Raw genomic sequence first — 16,902 nt, forward strand, 5'->3', positions numbered from 1 at the left:
TTGACAATCCTGATGAAATCCTAGCAAACTTTAACAGCTTGATAGATTATGGGACTCTTCACTAAGAAGCATAATTACCAATATAGTTGCTTGAGAATGCTGGAAAGCTCAATGTTGACCCACCCACTTGAATGTCATGTTTTCCTGCTATTCTGATGATATCTTGTATCCCAAGGTCACATTTCTAATTCCTGCATTAGTTGCGACAAGTTAGAACATTACAAAAATACAACTTCTATATAATAGGAAGACCAAAATTAACATTCGTAGCAAAAAGCCATAATAACAGCCTGATTCAATGTAGGATCTTACATATAATAGAACTCTATGGAAACATAGGATCCATATAACCGAGCCCAGGTAGTTGGGAGTAACAGCTTGTTGTATCTTGTCTAAAAATGGCAAAATAGTATCAAAAGCAGTTTTATATTCGCATCGATAGGTGAGAAGTGTAATAAGTGTAATTGCACATTGCCTGTAGAGGACAGTGTCTTCCTCTTTGTTGGGACAATCTTGATCAGAATTATCTGATATTAATTTTATTTGCTGACAAGAAAACTATAAATCTCTTATCCCTTTTTATCCCTGAATCACAGGTTAACACTTTCTGATGGGCTCCTGTATCTCCTATGATGGAGCTTATTAATGTTCAATATTAAATGGGAGCTTTGGAGCCGAGTAGGCAGGAAATTTAGCAGAAAGGATGAAAAGGATGTGCTGGAGGTCTCTCTTTTCCAGCCATGGAAGCTTTGTTGCAGTATTAATGTGTTCATGGACATCTCTTTTTTCTGCTAGATAGATTGTTCAAATTACTTTGTATAAAAGTTGTCACATCTCATGTTGTATGTAGAAGGCATGCTAATATTAACTTAGGCGATTGCTATTTAAATATTGTGTGGCTGCTATGACATCCTAAATAGAGTACTTTTCGTTCTTCTTTCTGTAGATGAGACTTGAAACTTTTGAATATATCAATTTGAAACTACATATTCTTATTGCCACTAATTCTCAAATATTTCTCCTATACGAGCTTAAAGTCGTGTTTAAGAATTGACTTGGAAATATCTTAAACAGGTTTATTGTTACCATTACAATATCCTCGAGAGTACAGCACCAGGAAAGCCTTGTTTTCTTTTGCAAGAATTGACATATTGACATGGGAATTGACTTGAATTGAGGCACCTTTTTATGAGTTGATTAAGGTACGCAAATGATGTGATTTATACTCAAACATGTCAACCCATGTCATAGAAGAACTGCTCTTTCCCTCCTGTGAATTGTGAGCTAGATTAAAGCGCATCTATTGTACTCTAGGTGATATAGTAGCATACGGTTTGAATGCATCAGTGGAGTCCTCGTTAGATCTTTTCTAATATTGTAGAAGAATGAGGGGTTAAATTAAAAATAATTCAGGGTGCCATCTAGAAATTTAATAAACCTATAACTTAATATTGATGGACTCTCCATATTAAGCTCAGCTTGCAGTTTATAACAGGTCGAGCTTGTTTAATCTTCTCAAATTCAGGTAAACATCCAGGTGAGTTAAATAAAAAGGGTAGGTTTAATCAAATTCTCCTTGATAAGTCTCAGGGAGTATATTATCAAAGGTTAGATTGTCAATTCTAAATCTAGATACTAATTATGGGGATATTTGAATAAAAAAATGTTTTATTGTTTGGTAATAGTAAAATTGGGCTCTTGGAATTAGTGCATTCATTTTTATACTAGTTGTATATATCTTATAATAAAATGCCCATTTATATAGGAGATATCTAATCTTATTATTTTGAAAATTTAAAGCTTTTTATTGTAAACGCTCCCAATAAATGGCTATCCAACTTGATTATTAATAGGAAAATTTATATATAATATCCTATCTTTTAATAAAATTATAGTCTACACTATGCATTTTCACTATAGAAAATGTTCTGGTGTTAGATATGTTAGTTAAACTTAATTAAACATCTGGGTTAAGTTAACTATACTAAGTAATTATAAAAATACTCTCAACCAAATCATTAAGGGTGTTTTAGTTATTTTAAAAATAAGGGCATTTTAGTTATTTTAGAAATAAAATTTCTATTTAACGAAATATTCTGACGGTATTAGTTCAAATTTAATATAAAGTGTTTTCTGTATATATATTTGGTAAATCATAAGGCTTAATTTGTAAATAGTAAAAATGTAGGTGTAAACCACAATTTTGTTAAAAAGGTAAAGTGTTATATGCAAATTCTTTTTTTAATAAAATGTTTTAAAAGTCAAATGCTATTTACTTATTTAATTTTTGGAAAAAAAATTTAAGACTATTAGATATAAGCACTTAATGGATAACCCCTGATGTACTGTGAAATTATTGAGGCAATTTGCACCAAAAAATTCCCTCAGTTTTCATATTGTAATATGGGTTTCTCTATTTTCGAGTTACATTTTTGGGCCTCCTTTAATCATAATACATAATTTATCCTTTTCATAACCATTTAATTAAATCTCTACCTGCTCAAAACCCCATTCTTCATCTTTGTTCTGTATTTTCTTTTATCACCATCAACCCTAGCTTTCTGTCTCACGCATCAAACCCTTTGTCCTTTTCTCTTCTTCTCTAGTATTGCCCTTTCATTCTTATACATCAAACTTTAACGTATACATTCAACTATTTCTTGTTCATCATTATTCTCCCCTTCTCTTCTACACCATTTTTCACCATTTTTGTTTGATCTTATGGCTCCTCGGCAATAGCGCAAGATAAATCTTTCAATAGTTTCAGGTAATTAGTATCACGATTAGTATAAACTATTTATTTTTCTCTACAACTTTAGAGTTATTGCATCATCATCATAAACTTATACTGATCTAAAAAAATATAGCTAAGAATCACACTATTTTTGTAATTGAGGCTAAAAATGATAACTGAAGTTGACCAATTTAGGAGCTCGATATGTAACTGATTTTTCTAAATGTACTAGATTACTCCTAATGGTCAAAGCGAGCCCTTTAATTCAATTTTTCATTCTTTAATTCAGAATTAATCCAATTTCCCCAAGTAGGATTCGAACCTATGACCAAGTCAGTTAACAGCCGACCGCTCTACTATAATTTTATTTGTCATGTAAAATTTTTTAGCATAGTACTTTTAGACATTTAACTATTATATATACTTTTTCAAATTATTCATTTTAAAGGCACATTATATCGAATAACTCAATGTCTCCATAAGAATATTGACCGATGGGATCTAGCATCATGTGTCCAAATTCAACGATAGGACTGCAAACAAGTCAAAATTGTGTATTAAAAAATATTAAATACTTCTCTACCTAGTGATAAATACACAAAAGATATCAACGACATAATAACTTAGTAACATAATTACATAAAATTATTTATAACTGTTAGAATTTGATAAGTACATTTATTAGTGGAGACACATATTGTGAATAATCATCTTTCTAATTAACACAAATAGATACGTAGCTAAAGTAAAATTGATGGAGATATAAGTGTAGTGGTACCTATTGCGAAATCATACGGTGTAAGAAATGATTATAGTTTTTCGTTCTTTAAGCTCTTTCAATTGGGGAAAATTTTCATATATAATTAAGATTTAATATCCTGTCTATTTACAAAAATAGGATAATAGCAATGAAGCGAAAGAATAAAACATTATGAGAGTGGATTATAAATTTATAGAAAATGGCTTAGATGAATAACCTAAGAAAAGACATATTAAACACAACACATACGGTAGCATTTTCCTTATTATTTCAAGCGGAATAAGTAGTAGACAAAAAAGATGGTGTAGAAATGAGAGATAGAAGAAAAGGTAGATGAAAAGTATAGTAACTTTTCTTAGTATATGAGAGACATGTATCAAAAATAAGAAAAAGTGAGAAATGAAAGAAAAAGAAAAGGACAACAAAATATGTCTAATTTTTCTCTCTATTCTTATAGTGTCACATAATACTTAATAAAGCACTAAATGGTAGGGAAAAAAATATATATGCAAAATGTCTTATTTGCAAAGGAAATTAAAAACGGACCTAAGTGACAAAATAAAAAATACTATGTTTTTGGTACAAATTTTCCATTGTATTTCAATAGATCTTTGCATAAATTGGTTTCCATTCGTCAAGCATTGCATCCTAAACTGTTCACCATAAGGAAATCCTTATCTTTTGTTGCTAGAGCTAACATGTAAAGAAACTTGAATTGAAGCACCAGTTCCAAATTGATTAAGGTGCCCAAATGATGTGATATGTACTTGAATTTTTCAATCCATGCCATGGAAAATCTTCTTTTTCCATCCTATGAATTGTTGTGAGCTAGAATAAAGCACATCTAAGACAATATTTATTCAAGGTTATATAGTTGTCAACAAGAAAAAGGCTGGAATTCATCCATAGAGTTCTCAATTATAGAAAAACCAGGGGTTAAGATAAAAGTACTTGGTGAATGGTGATAAAAGTTATTGACCAAGGTAAGTCTCCAAACCAAACAATATATTCAAGGCAAATGTTTCAATACCCATTTAAAAATTATAATCTTAATCCAACGACTATAATAGTTAGTTTTCATATCTAGTACCAGTTCTAAAACCACATTATATAAAAAAAATAGTATATTAGTTAAGAAGATTTAATTACGTGTGCCTAACTTCTTAATTATACGTTATTTTCTTCTTTTAAGACTTTTCTCTTAAATATGATTATGCCTTAATTATATAAGATATCATTTGATTCTTTGGAGATAAACTTCAATTTAAATATGATTCTCTATCTCTTTCTGTTAAAATTTAATTTAAATCAATCTTAAACTAATGAGAGATATATCTAAATAATAAAAAATAATCAAAGAGATAAAATGTAATTAAATTTTCATCAAGTTAATTATAAAAGACATCACTACCCTTATTTTGATATATATATGCATTACTCTCAGTTAAGGATATATATGTCTTTTACTTGATAAAATATTAAGATAATATAATTGTCAAAAAATAATATGCAAGGTAACATATTTAAAAAATAATAATTACCTACCGAACCCGATAATATCTTTCATTCCTATTATATCCTTGAGGATCTTAACCATTATATATTTATCAAGCCGACTAATAAATAATTAGCTCTACGGTACAAAAGAAGCGCTCTATATTCAAATAAGTGAGTTTCAAATTTATTTACGCAAGTATTTGTTAAAAATTACCAAAAAATGCTCTCCAAGTTTGCCATTCTTTCTTGTTGAATAAAATCACTATTTCAGAAAGAGATTCTATTTGGCTTCAATAGAGGTTGGTTTGATCATGTTTCTTCGATAATTCCCAAGGATATGTAAATGTATATTGAATTAGTAATACAATGACATTTAAGCCAAAAGCAATATAAACTTGATAAACTTGAGCTTGAAACAGTTTCAGTTTAAGAAACTTTCTTTTTAAAATCTATTAACAAAGCACAGGTATACATCTAATTATAACTAGCATAACTATGTTTCTACTTTCTAACTGTCATTGATAACATCAGACTTGTTCTATGTACAAATGCTTCTACAGGAGATTGTCTATTCTAAAATCTAGACACTGATAAATGGCTATGCAACTTGATTTCTAAAGCTTTAAAAGTCGAAAGCTAGCTGTTTGTGCCGTCTAAGATCACTCAGATGCTTTGTTGTATTGCATTCCTCCACATCAAAGAACTCCTCTGAATAAGTCCTGCGGATAACTGACTTGCGGATTACTATCGGAGACCCCGGTTGATCTTCCTCGCCTATTAATGCCTTTAGTACCTGCAAAGATAAAAACCAATTCCCCCAATTCATGTCATGATACTTATTCACTTCATATTCGGTAAATTGCCAGTTATCATGGACTCGTCGTTAGGGCTAGGATCATGCCTGACTAATGCTAGGTCGTAAAACCGACGAGTGCAAGATGCACAATCGAGCTGTATCAGCAACACATTTCACTTGCCTGAAGTCATAAGCATCACCAAGGCAAGGATCAATAAGCTCCACAATATTATTCTTGTCAAGAAAAGGCTTTGCCTGAAAACATGAAAATGATCAGTGTCATACTTTTCATTTGATCCAACCGAAGAAAAATTGAGCGAAGAAAACGGAGAAAACTTACCCACATTACTAGGCTTAGTTTCGAATAATCTAATGCTTTACGTCCCGTGATGAGTTCTAGTAGAATGACCCCGAAAGCGTAGATATCGATTTTCTCATTAACTATGCCATGTGTGCAGTACTCGGGAGCAAGATAACTGTTTAACAAAAGCAATGGTGAAATCTAGATAATTATAAACTTCAAACTGAGTTCCTAATCTCAACTACGCAAGTAAGAATGAAAGATAGCAGTCACAGACCCAAATGTGCCTTCAAAGATTGATACTGTGTGGTGAGTTTGCTTCTCTGGTAGCCACTTAGCAAGTCCAAAATCACAAATCTGGATCAGCAGTACAAGTTTACATTCATTTTTGTCTAGTTAAAAGGCTAATTGTGCTTCAAGTCAGATGCATTTTGACTAGTAAGATATTTGCAGTCAATCAAAGAAAATATTTGTAGAGAAGCATTATTGGCAATGTATTTAACGGTGTAAATATTTCATGTAAGTATGAATTTGCTGAGTTTATCAGAACTTCAATGAGAGACAACAGGAAGAAATTTCTTTGGCATGTGTCATCTAAACAAAATTGATTCATTGCAGTGCTACCTGAGGCTCAAAATCCTCTCCAAGTAGTATATTTCCTGACTTAATATCTCGATGAATAATTCGCCTTGGACACCTCTCGTGAAGATATTCGAGGCCTTTAGCTATCCCTACAGCAACCTTGTATCTGATATCCCAACACAGCTTCACCTTTGAACCTTAAAGAGTTGAAAAAGATTAAGAGATACTAAGATTACAATAAAAAAGTTGGTCTGAAGATGTTAATGTGACAGTGTTACCATGAAGTAAGGTAGATAAGCTTCCATTTGGTAACAACTCCAGAACAAGATGCATCCCTCCTTCAACACAAACTCCAACTAATTTCACAGTATTTGGATGATTCACATGTACAATAGTTCCCAATTCAGATAAGAATTTTTCGCCTATTTCGTCTGATCTTCCTCTGGTAAGTTTCTTAACAGCTACAGGTTGACCATCTGGTAAATATCCTTTGTAAACCTCAGCATATCCACCTCTCCCAATGATGTTATCTGTAAAACATAAGAAGAATGGATAATTTCAGAAACTGAATCATCTATTGCAAAATTATCCTTTTCGATATCTTGTTTGTTGGTAACTTGGTATGCATCACAAATTAATGAATGATGATGAATCATAGAGGAAACTTTCTTTCCAGTATCCACTAAATTTCACATCATATGGAATCAATGTGCAAAATTGAGGAGGCTAGAGTTTCCATCATCATCATGAGCATCTAAGACTAGCCAAATTAAACAAAAAGGATTATTGAGTTAACTCTCTCAAGTCTCAGTTCTTAAAGATCTGTTGAAGATTTTATGCAGAAATTTTCAACCAGCTGAAAACTTGAGACAAACAAATCATCTGCCAAATTCATGGCAGGCAAGAAGGAACTTCTCTGAGTTAACCTCCAACTTCAAAGCTCAACATATCAAGATTAGGATGATAACTTAATATGATAAATTTAAGTTACTTCTCGCAACTTCATTCTAGACTAAGGTCATGAAATGTAATGTAATATGTCTGACTACTAATTATAGTTCCTTTTAGAGATCTCCTAAGTTCATAGTTCCTTAGAAATGAACTTGAATTTGAACAACTTAAAACAAGATGAGAACTAACCTGGGCTAAAGTTATTTGTAGCATTTTGAAGCTCTAACAATGTAAAATTCTTCAAACTCACAGACTCGCTCGTCGAGTCCAATCTCAAAACATGGCTCTCTCGACAACTCTTGCTTCCCTTCCACTTCCCTCCGGTGATCTTTGGGACCCCAAATAGCGGAAAGCCTGACAAGCACCTCTTAGACTTCGACGTCCACAGACAAAGGAATCCTCTACATATAGAAGACTTGCATCTAGCCATTTGGGCCACAGTATATAATGCGATCACCAAACAAAGTTTCCGATAATTCTTCGAGGGGTGGATTCCACAAACACTTGTCTATAGTCTGTGCATTGATATGAAGAGGTTAATGGATATTAATGAACAAAACAAAGGCTCATTTGTATATACATTCACAGTTAGCCTACCCAAATTTGGTACTTGCATGTATACTCCTCTAAAAAAGTCTCTTTGTTGTAATTAGATTGGTATGCATGAAAAATAAAAGAATGGATCAATTATTCATACAAAAACTAAGGTTTTCATGCATATATATGCAAGAACAAATGTAGATGTGAATTTATACACAAAACCAGAAAAAGAAAAGAAGATCGTTTGACAAACGTTGAGAAGAAACAGATGAACGAAGCAGAGTATTTGCTATCTTTCTTGTTATTTCTATCTGAATTACCTGAAGATATCAATGTGATTAAATGAAGAAGAAGATGAGCATTGAAGAAGAAGATGAACAACCACTGGAAAATTCCAAAGTTTCTTAATGCTAAAACATTTACCTTTGAGTTGAAAGCCATTAGATCCGAGCTTGTCTTCCATTATTAAAGTTTCTGCTCATGAAAAGGAAAGGAATGATATCTTGGAAGATTATAGTCCGGAGATGATTGATATTTATTGCCTTATTCTGCTATAATGTAAGAATTTTATTCCGTTTACCAATTATTACTCTAAAAATTTATTCCTTAATAACGAGAAATTGGATATTTTTATGAGATCTTATCCCAAGACCCAAGCTAAGGAGCAAATGGAAAATGGAACATTCATACCTTTTTTGGCGCGTTTTTTTTTTGTGTGCAATTTCTAATTTTATATACTAATTTGTATTTAATCTTTCGGCAAATTTTGACTTACCGAGTGCATTGGCCGATTTCAACTTACATTCTTATATTACTCACTCCTATGTAGCAGTAAAAATGGGTTTGATTAACTTTGACCTGATTCATTATTCGACCCGATTTAAATCGGAATCGAATAAAAAATTTCTATCCAACTTAGATACGGATTCAAATATAAGTAAAAAACTCAAATACGAGTACGGATATGGGTCAGATTAATTTTTCAGATATGGATACGGATATCCATTTATCTGCATTATTTTTTGAACAATTTATAGTTTTTTTGTTTACTTATTTAAATGATGAATATTAAAATTATTACTAATAATATGTTCTCTATTGTTTATAAGATTGATTTTACTAAATTTATATGTATTTGACATGCGAAAAAAAATGAAAATTTTAATATTTTGTGTTAATTGTCTTCCAAAAAAATGTCATAATTAATTTAAAATTTGATCTGCATCCGTTTAAAATCAGATCATCTATTCTAAAATTATCTGTATTCATTTAGTTAGGATATGATTTTAAATTTAGTAATTTGTTCAATATTAGTATCCGGACCCAAAATATGAATCCAGATGTGAGTTGAGCACTATCCGATCCGTTTTCATCCCTACTCCTGCCATTATTAAATCAAACTGCATTTCTATAGGAATAACTAAATATTTTCACATCCCTGTTAACAGCTGCAAGTTTACACAAAGGGTTAGTTGCTTATATTCAAAGTACATAAGGGTAAATTAAAATCAAACCAAACTATTTGGGATGAACTATAATTTATTTACTCCCATTTTTCCTACATATGTTTCAAATGTGCTATAGATTGAATAATGTTAGTTTATATATTCGTACTAAACGATAAAAGTTATAAGAGTTTATTAAACTGCGTGCAATTGCAATTATGCTACAATTTCCCTTTTATCTATAATTTCTTGCCATCTATATAAGTAAATGCAAAATTTTCTTATCCAAAAAATGGAGGGTATGAATTAGTCCATAGTCTTAATAAAGCTAATTTATTATTTTCTATTTTATAAATTAATTAAGACTTTGTTTGATTGTTGGGACAAAATGGGGGGATAAGAAAGAAATTGCTAAAGCCCTAGGTTAGGGAGTAACCGAGCTCGAACTAGGCAAGACCGAAAGCAAGGTGATAATGGGCTCAGCTTGGGTTAGGTAGGTATCTACGGCTTTCAACTAGGGTCGTGATGCGAGTTCGCTTGTGGCCGGTGATTCTAGCCATGGGGATGATGATGGAGGGTTGAGATAAGTACGACAGAGATTAGGATGGAAGGGAGGAAGGAGGCCAAGTGCACCAGGGTTGGGTGCTCTTGGTTTAGTGGCAATGCTCAACTAGGAGGTGGCCATGCGTGAGGTAGGGATGGGTGGGGTTAGGGTTTGGTTGACAAAAAGGGAGGAGAGAGAGAAAAGAGTAGACTTATTTTAAACTTATATAACTTGGATGCACTCTATAACATATATAGAAGGCTAGCTCTACTAGACCATCTAGTCAACTTGGCTAGGACCCAACCAACAATAAGTATAAATAGGTTTAGATCGAAGATCGAACCGTATATGGGACTCAAGCTAATACAATAAGCAAATGACCAAACTAAATACAATAAACAAAATAATTGACTCAATAGATCGACGAACTTGAGTAGACTATAACAATCCCACCATGCTTCCATTCATCTTGACTTCAAAGTGAGAATTCGATGAACTTACCCATGAAATCTGGCTCGGTCATCCAAGTCGCCTCGCCGACTAGTCGTCCACTCCACTTGATCAGCACCTTAGTTGTCAACCAACCCTCACATTAGACTTGGCATCTAGATAGATCAGACTCAAATTGTTATAGGCTCATCCATGTCCATGACTAGGTCAAGCATGTAGCCAACACAAGCTCGGTCAGTAAGACTCATGTAATGTACACAAAACATTGATTGCACTTTCTAAATCCACTAGTAAAGCAAGTTTGTAAGCCACTAGTCTAATGTGCTCCTCCTCTTGATATGTCCCAAAGTAGTGGTGAGCTAACTTTTGATTTTGGATAACTGAACTCTTGCAATAAGTCTAGAGTCAGACATAAACTCAATCTCTAACTTCAAAGAACTGCTTCTAGTTTGTCAATCATAAACTTGCTTCAAAGCTCATCATGGTATAGTAATACAAGTCCACTTTGGTCTCATCTTTCTTCTACGGCAACATATAGGACTGCAATACAAGTGGTGGACGCATGTAAAAGGCCTAAAATGGTGCCAATTATAGAGTAGTATACAGTGTTGTAGGACCACTTTACCCATGGTAAATAGGAAGGCCAATCGAGGATAATCACCCACAAAGTAGTGAAGGTACTACTCAAAGCAATGTTCAACATCTCCAATTGCCTATTTATTTGCAGGTGGTAGGTCGAGCTCATCCTGAAAATGGTTCCCTAACTAGTGAAAAAATCTTACCAAAATTGATCCACAAATATTAGATCTTGATTAGACACAATTGAGCGGGGCATCCCATGCAATTTGGCCATATACCAAACATAGGTCTTTGTCATAGGCAACGCGTCAATTAAATCCATTGCCACATCCTCCCACACCTACCCATGAATCGACAAGGGCTAAAGTAACTAGCTAGTTTCGTCGAGTTAGCCTTAGTGCATCAGTACACATTGCATCTGCACACATAAGTTCGCACATCCCATTTTAGCCCCTTCTAAGTACAATTCTAAGAGACCCTATTGTAGGTTCTAAAGACTCCCTCATGTCTGGCCAAGCGCAAATCATGAAAGTGTCAAATGATCATTGTCCTCAAATTTGGGTCCATATACACTACAATGCAAGTTCCTTGCATAAATAATCCATCTCAAAATATGTATTACAATTTGCCGTTTGGATCTGATTGAAGGATTTTCAGCAACTCTTGCAATAGTGAAAAAATTGGCACCGAGTAGGCGATGAACTCACTGAATGCAAGGCTACACCTGAGTCCAGTCATTGCCCCCTCTAAATGCATCTCATGCTCGCCCCTTCAGATGTCCATAATCAAATTTTCAAATTCAAAAATTACCTTGCCAACGCCTTGGAGCCACTAGATGACAATATGTGAGTGCCTCAAAGGTCCAGTAAGGTCTAAAGTAAAGAAGTATCGTTGGATCTAAAGCGCAATGCCACATACTCTATTAGCTCTCAAGAACGTGTCATCTCCAATTGCCATATCAAATCCAAGATGGCTCCACCTCTAACCCAATCCACCAAACAATCTTCTCATTAAGGAAATTGTGAGCACTTCTGGTATTAATAAGAACACGAACTTGTTGCTTCTTTACCATACAGTCCACTTGTATGATCCACAATGAGATAGATTTGGATAAAGGGAGATCCTGATAGAGGTGTAAACAAGCCGAGCCTGAGCAAGTCAGCTCTAGCTTAGGCTCAGCTCTAAATTAATTTCGAGCCTACTAGCTTAGCTCAGGCTCAGCTCAACTCAAGCAAAGCCAGACCAAGCCCGAGTCCAACCCGAGCTCGAGCCTATTATTGAACCATGTTGAAGTCGAGTCGGATCAAGCCAAACTAAGTCGGACTGAGCCAGAGGTGGCATCTTGCAGAAGGAGGAGGAGGCGGAGGCTACGGCAGCTCGCCGAAGGAGAAAGAGGCAGATGGAGGAGGAGTAGGCTGAAGGAGAAAGAAGTTGTGAGTACTTCTGGTATTAATGCGAACACGGACTTGTTGCTTCTTTATCATACAGTCCACTTGTATGATCCACGGTGAGATAGATTTGGATAAAGGGAGATCCTGATAGGGGTGTAAACAAGTCGAGCCTGAGCCAGCCGGCTCTAGCTCAGGCTCGGCTCAAAATTAATTTTGAGCCTACTAGTTCAGCTCAGGCTCGGCTCAGCTCAACTCGAACTGAGCTGAAGTCTAAATTGAGCCTATTATTGAGCCCTATTCTAGAGGAGCCGGATCGAGCTAGATAAGTCGGACCGAGTTGGAGGTGACAGCTTGTAGAAGGAGATGAAGGCTATGGTAGCTTGTCGAAAAGGAAGAGGCCGATCGAGGAGGAGGAAGCCAAATTGAGTAGGATCGAGCTGAGGTGGCAGCTTGTTACAGAAGGAGGCGAAGGCTACGGGGGCTTGCCGAAAGAGGAGGAGACTGATGGAGGAGGAGGCCGCCGAAGGAATAGGAGGAGGTTGACACCAGTACTCATGTGGTGCTTGAGTGGAGGATGGATGGTTGGCACAGATACTCATGCTGTTCTTGAGTAAACTACACATTCTACGCATCCGACAGGCATCCATGTAAACATTGTGATGAGATGCATGAGGGCCCACCTATGTGCATGTCACATGGATGGTGAAGTCATACATCTCAATTGCATTGATGGTGGTCTAAGACATGATGTAATGGAGACCAAATGCCTAGATTTTGGTGTACTTCATCTACTTCATCCTCCTCCACCATCAATGCTATTAATAAAATATTTATTTGGTATAAGAAAAGCGATGTGAATCTATACGAGAGAGAGTCAAAATTGTAATCGAGCCTATTAAGTCGAGCCTGAGCAAGCCGAATCCAGCTTAAGCTCGGCTCGAAATTTAAATCGAGCCTCAAAATAAGTTCAGCCTCAGCTTAGCTTATTTATTTTGACACCCCTAGATCTTGACATGGACCTCCTCATCAATCTCCTCCACCTCCTCAATCGGTCTTACACATTTGGGCCTTGAGATAACTTTTCATTGCAATAAAAACATAGGATTTGCACCCTTGGTTCTTCGACTTGGGCTCTGTAAGATGTCGCATAGAGGTTGTGGGTGTCCCCAAAATATTGTAAGTAGTACGAGACCAAGTTGGTTGTAGGTGGTCGTGCTAGTTCATGCATCTCCGTGATTGCCACGAGTGGCCGAGCCCACCCATGCTTGTCCACCATGCCAGCTAGTGGCTCAGCAAGAGAACAAGGTCGAGCTGCTTTCATTTCGGCTTGGTTATCATGACAGAGTCTTGTAATAAAAGTATTCATTAGAGCGAACTCCGACTACTCTCGGACTCGATTGGATATCCTCTCAACCTTCTCTTGGTAGATATTAATAGGGAGGTTTATGTGAGTTTAGGGAGAATAGCCTCAATGTTTTAAAACTTGGATGATCCAAAATGTTGGCAAATAGTCTTCGCAAACTTGTCTCATGCCTGAACAGACAGTTCCGTTATGCTGTTTGGAACCATCGGCTTGCAATGTCCTCTAGTCCAGCAACATCTTATGCTCCTCTAGTGTGCTTTGGTATGAGAAGAATTGCTCCACATGATAAACTCAATCAAGCGGTTCTCTACCACCGAATTAAAAAAAAAAATCAGTCGTGCAATTCAATCTTAGATCAGTAGTCAACGAGGGTCACCACATCCACAGTCTCCTTAACCATGGTAGAGATCCTCCTCTACCTTATGGTATGGTTGCCATGGCTCATAATGCTCAACCCACAGATTGTGCGCAGGATAGCACAAATCTGTGGGTACATAGTATTCGCCCACATGTGTGCTGATTGCTCTCATCTAGTGTAGGCAGCAACGACACATGTGGTAATTGTTATTCCATGGGTGGAAGGGTCACATCTTTGTGCATAGACTGTTGTAGGGGGGGTGGTATAAGGCTGCACACCAATGTGGCTACGACAACCATGATTAGTGATTCAACCATTGGTCATAATTCACTATTGTTCTTTATCTTGGAGAGGACTCGAGTGTTCTCCGCAATAGATATCCTCAACTCGGTGAACATTACGTGCTTGATAGCCACTAGGGATATGAGGTCAAGGGCTAGGGTTGATAGCATCTCCTCTTGGACGCCCTCGATCTCGTGTTTCATCAACTGATCGAATGACACTATTTTCGACATTGAAGAGCTCAGATTTGTGGTGTTGTTTCTGCTGCCGTGAAATGAGTGGTAAGCTTTGATGGCCGAGAACTGGTGGTTCTAATATCAAATGTTACCACCCTAGGATAGGGAGTAACTAAGCTCGGGTTAGGCAAGGCGAAAAGCAAAGTGATAGTGGGCTCAACTTGGGCTAGGGCCACAATAAGGGCTCTTGGCTGGGGTGGTAGTGCGTGTTGGCTTGTGGCTAGTGGTTCCAACCATGGAGATGATGATGGAGGGTTGAGATGAGCAAATGTCTAGGGATGGGAATGGAAGGAAGGCAAGAGGCCAAGGGCACCAGAGTTGGGTGCTCTCAGCTTGGTGGTAGTGCTCGGCAAAGGAAATGGACGCGTGCTAGGTAGGAATGACTTAGGTTAGGATTTAGTTGAGAAGAGAAAATAGGAGAGTAAAGGAGAGGGAAAGAAGGAGAGGGAAAGAAGGAGAGGGGAGAGAGAGAAGGAAGGAGAGAGGGGAGACAGAGGGAGAAAGGACTACGTCATATTCAATCTTACATGACGCTGCACCCCACCGCATATATGGGAGGGTAGGCCCACCTAGATCATATAGCAGACTTGAGTAGGACCATACCAACATAGAGCATAAATAGGTTTGGATTAAATCTTACATAAACTTAGGTTAATATAATAATCAAATGACTAAACTGAATACAATAAGCAGTGAATTCAACTCAATCAAACCCATGGACTTAGGCTAGGACTCTGCTCGAACCATAACATTATTCCCCTTAGGCCCCTCCATCAGAAAACTTATAACCAATCATGGGATATGTGAGTTGTGATAAGAAATGATAATTATCTCAACCAAGTTCGATTTTCTTATCCTACCTTCAATATGAGATAAGAAACAACTGTTCCTTATCTCCTATAACTATTATACATTATTCTTATTTTTAAACCAAATACAAAATATTAATAAGGATAACACAATGATTTGTTTTCATAGTATATCTGGTTATTTACTTATTCTGCAACCAAATTGGTCCTAAAGAATAATTGCTTACAAACACTTTCATAACATCATCATTTATCATATCCTTATTTTTCTCTTACAAACACTTTTATGACACCATCATTTATCCTATCCTTATTATTCTCTTACCCCACATCCAAATGGGCCCTCAAAGAATAATGTTATTTTGCTTACAAACACAGTCTTTTTAGTTTAAAAAAAAAAGTAACAATTTTTATGTCAGAAAAGGATACAAAAATCTCAGCACAAATTTTGAAAGAGAGATCCCTAAAACAGTGGCTTAAAAACAAAGTAGGAAAGGAGTTAATTAGATGAGAAAAATCTCGGAAGATATGCTGAAGTTGCCAAGGTGGTTGTTTCTTTTTCCAAAGGATCTGAATCATACATTCAGAGTTAGCTTCAATAGTAATGGCCTAGTAGGAGAAATCTTAGGCCTTTGTGGAAGCTCATTTGAGAGCTAAGGCCTCAGCATAATGGTACTAGGATCCATTAGAAATAATACAGCAACATAAAGCTAATCGCCTCTCCAGTCACCATTAATCCAGGAGTCCATAAACCTGAAAGGCCAATCAAGTTATCTTTACTAATTGGACCAGAAACTCCTGAGCCTTTTGTCACACATAGGGTGTAAATTAGGCCCATATTAGGTTCACTAAGAAATTTAGTTATAGAGAACACTGTAGGGAAACCTGAAGAGTTAGGGATCCAAACTCACTTGTCACATACACTAACGATGGGGGATAGGCAATTTTCTTCCCATTAGCAAGAAGATTAACATTGAGCAAAGTAGGCTTCATCATCATTAATAGGCTTTAAGTAAGTTTTCTCTAAGGATAGAGATAGAATTATGGGCTTATAAACCATTGACTTCTTAGCCTTACCTAAGATTCATAAGTACATATCCATAGCTCTAAAAACACCAGAGATAAAATTAGGTGCCAATTTATTGAACTCTTCTCACTAATCTCTCTTTCCACCTCACTAGCCGTCTTCATTGTTCCTAAGATATTTGTCAAAGTGATGGTAGGCAAAATACCTTTTCCTTTATCCAACAAGAAAACAACCCCAGATGATGCCTCATGCCAAGA

General features: G+C 35.8%; 2 protein-coding genes across 2 annotated transcripts in view; one reads left to right on the forward strand and one right to left on the reverse strand.

Moving 5' to 3' along the window:
- LOC140798916 (nuclear pore complex protein NUP107) overlaps nucleotides 1–1,001 on the forward strand; it is a 51,922-nt gene extending 50,921 nt beyond the window's left edge. Inside the window, exon 25 of the mRNA XM_073153003.1 lies at nucleotides 597–1,001. The gene's annotated coding sequence lies outside the window, so the exon portion shown is untranslated. The remainder of the gene's footprint in view (nucleotides 1–596) is intronic.
- A 4,612-nt stretch (nucleotides 1,002–5,613) lies between these two features.
- On the reverse strand, nucleotides 5,614–8,051 carry LOC140798969 (receptor-like cytosolic serine/threonine-protein kinase RBK2). The gene is made up of 7 exons (XM_073153061.1): nucleotides 7,811–8,051; nucleotides 6,949–7,200; nucleotides 6,713–6,867; nucleotides 6,366–6,445; nucleotides 6,128–6,263; nucleotides 5,893–6,042; nucleotides 5,614–5,784 (listed from the first exon to the last, which is right to left on the reverse strand). Exons 1-7 carry the CDS (start codon nucleotides 8,049–8,051, stop codon nucleotides 5,614–5,616), a joined length of 1,185 nt encoding a protein of 394 aa, XP_073009162.1.
- Nucleotides 8,052–16,902: the final 8,851 nt, after the last annotated feature.

Source organism: Typha latifolia, chromosome 12, assembly GCF_019914945.1.
Source record: "Typha latifolia isolate L0001 chromosome 12, TyphaL0001v2, whole genome shotgun sequence".
Classification (NCBI taxonomy): Eukaryota; Viridiplantae; Streptophyta; class Magnoliopsida; order Poales; family Typhaceae; genus Typha; species Typha latifolia.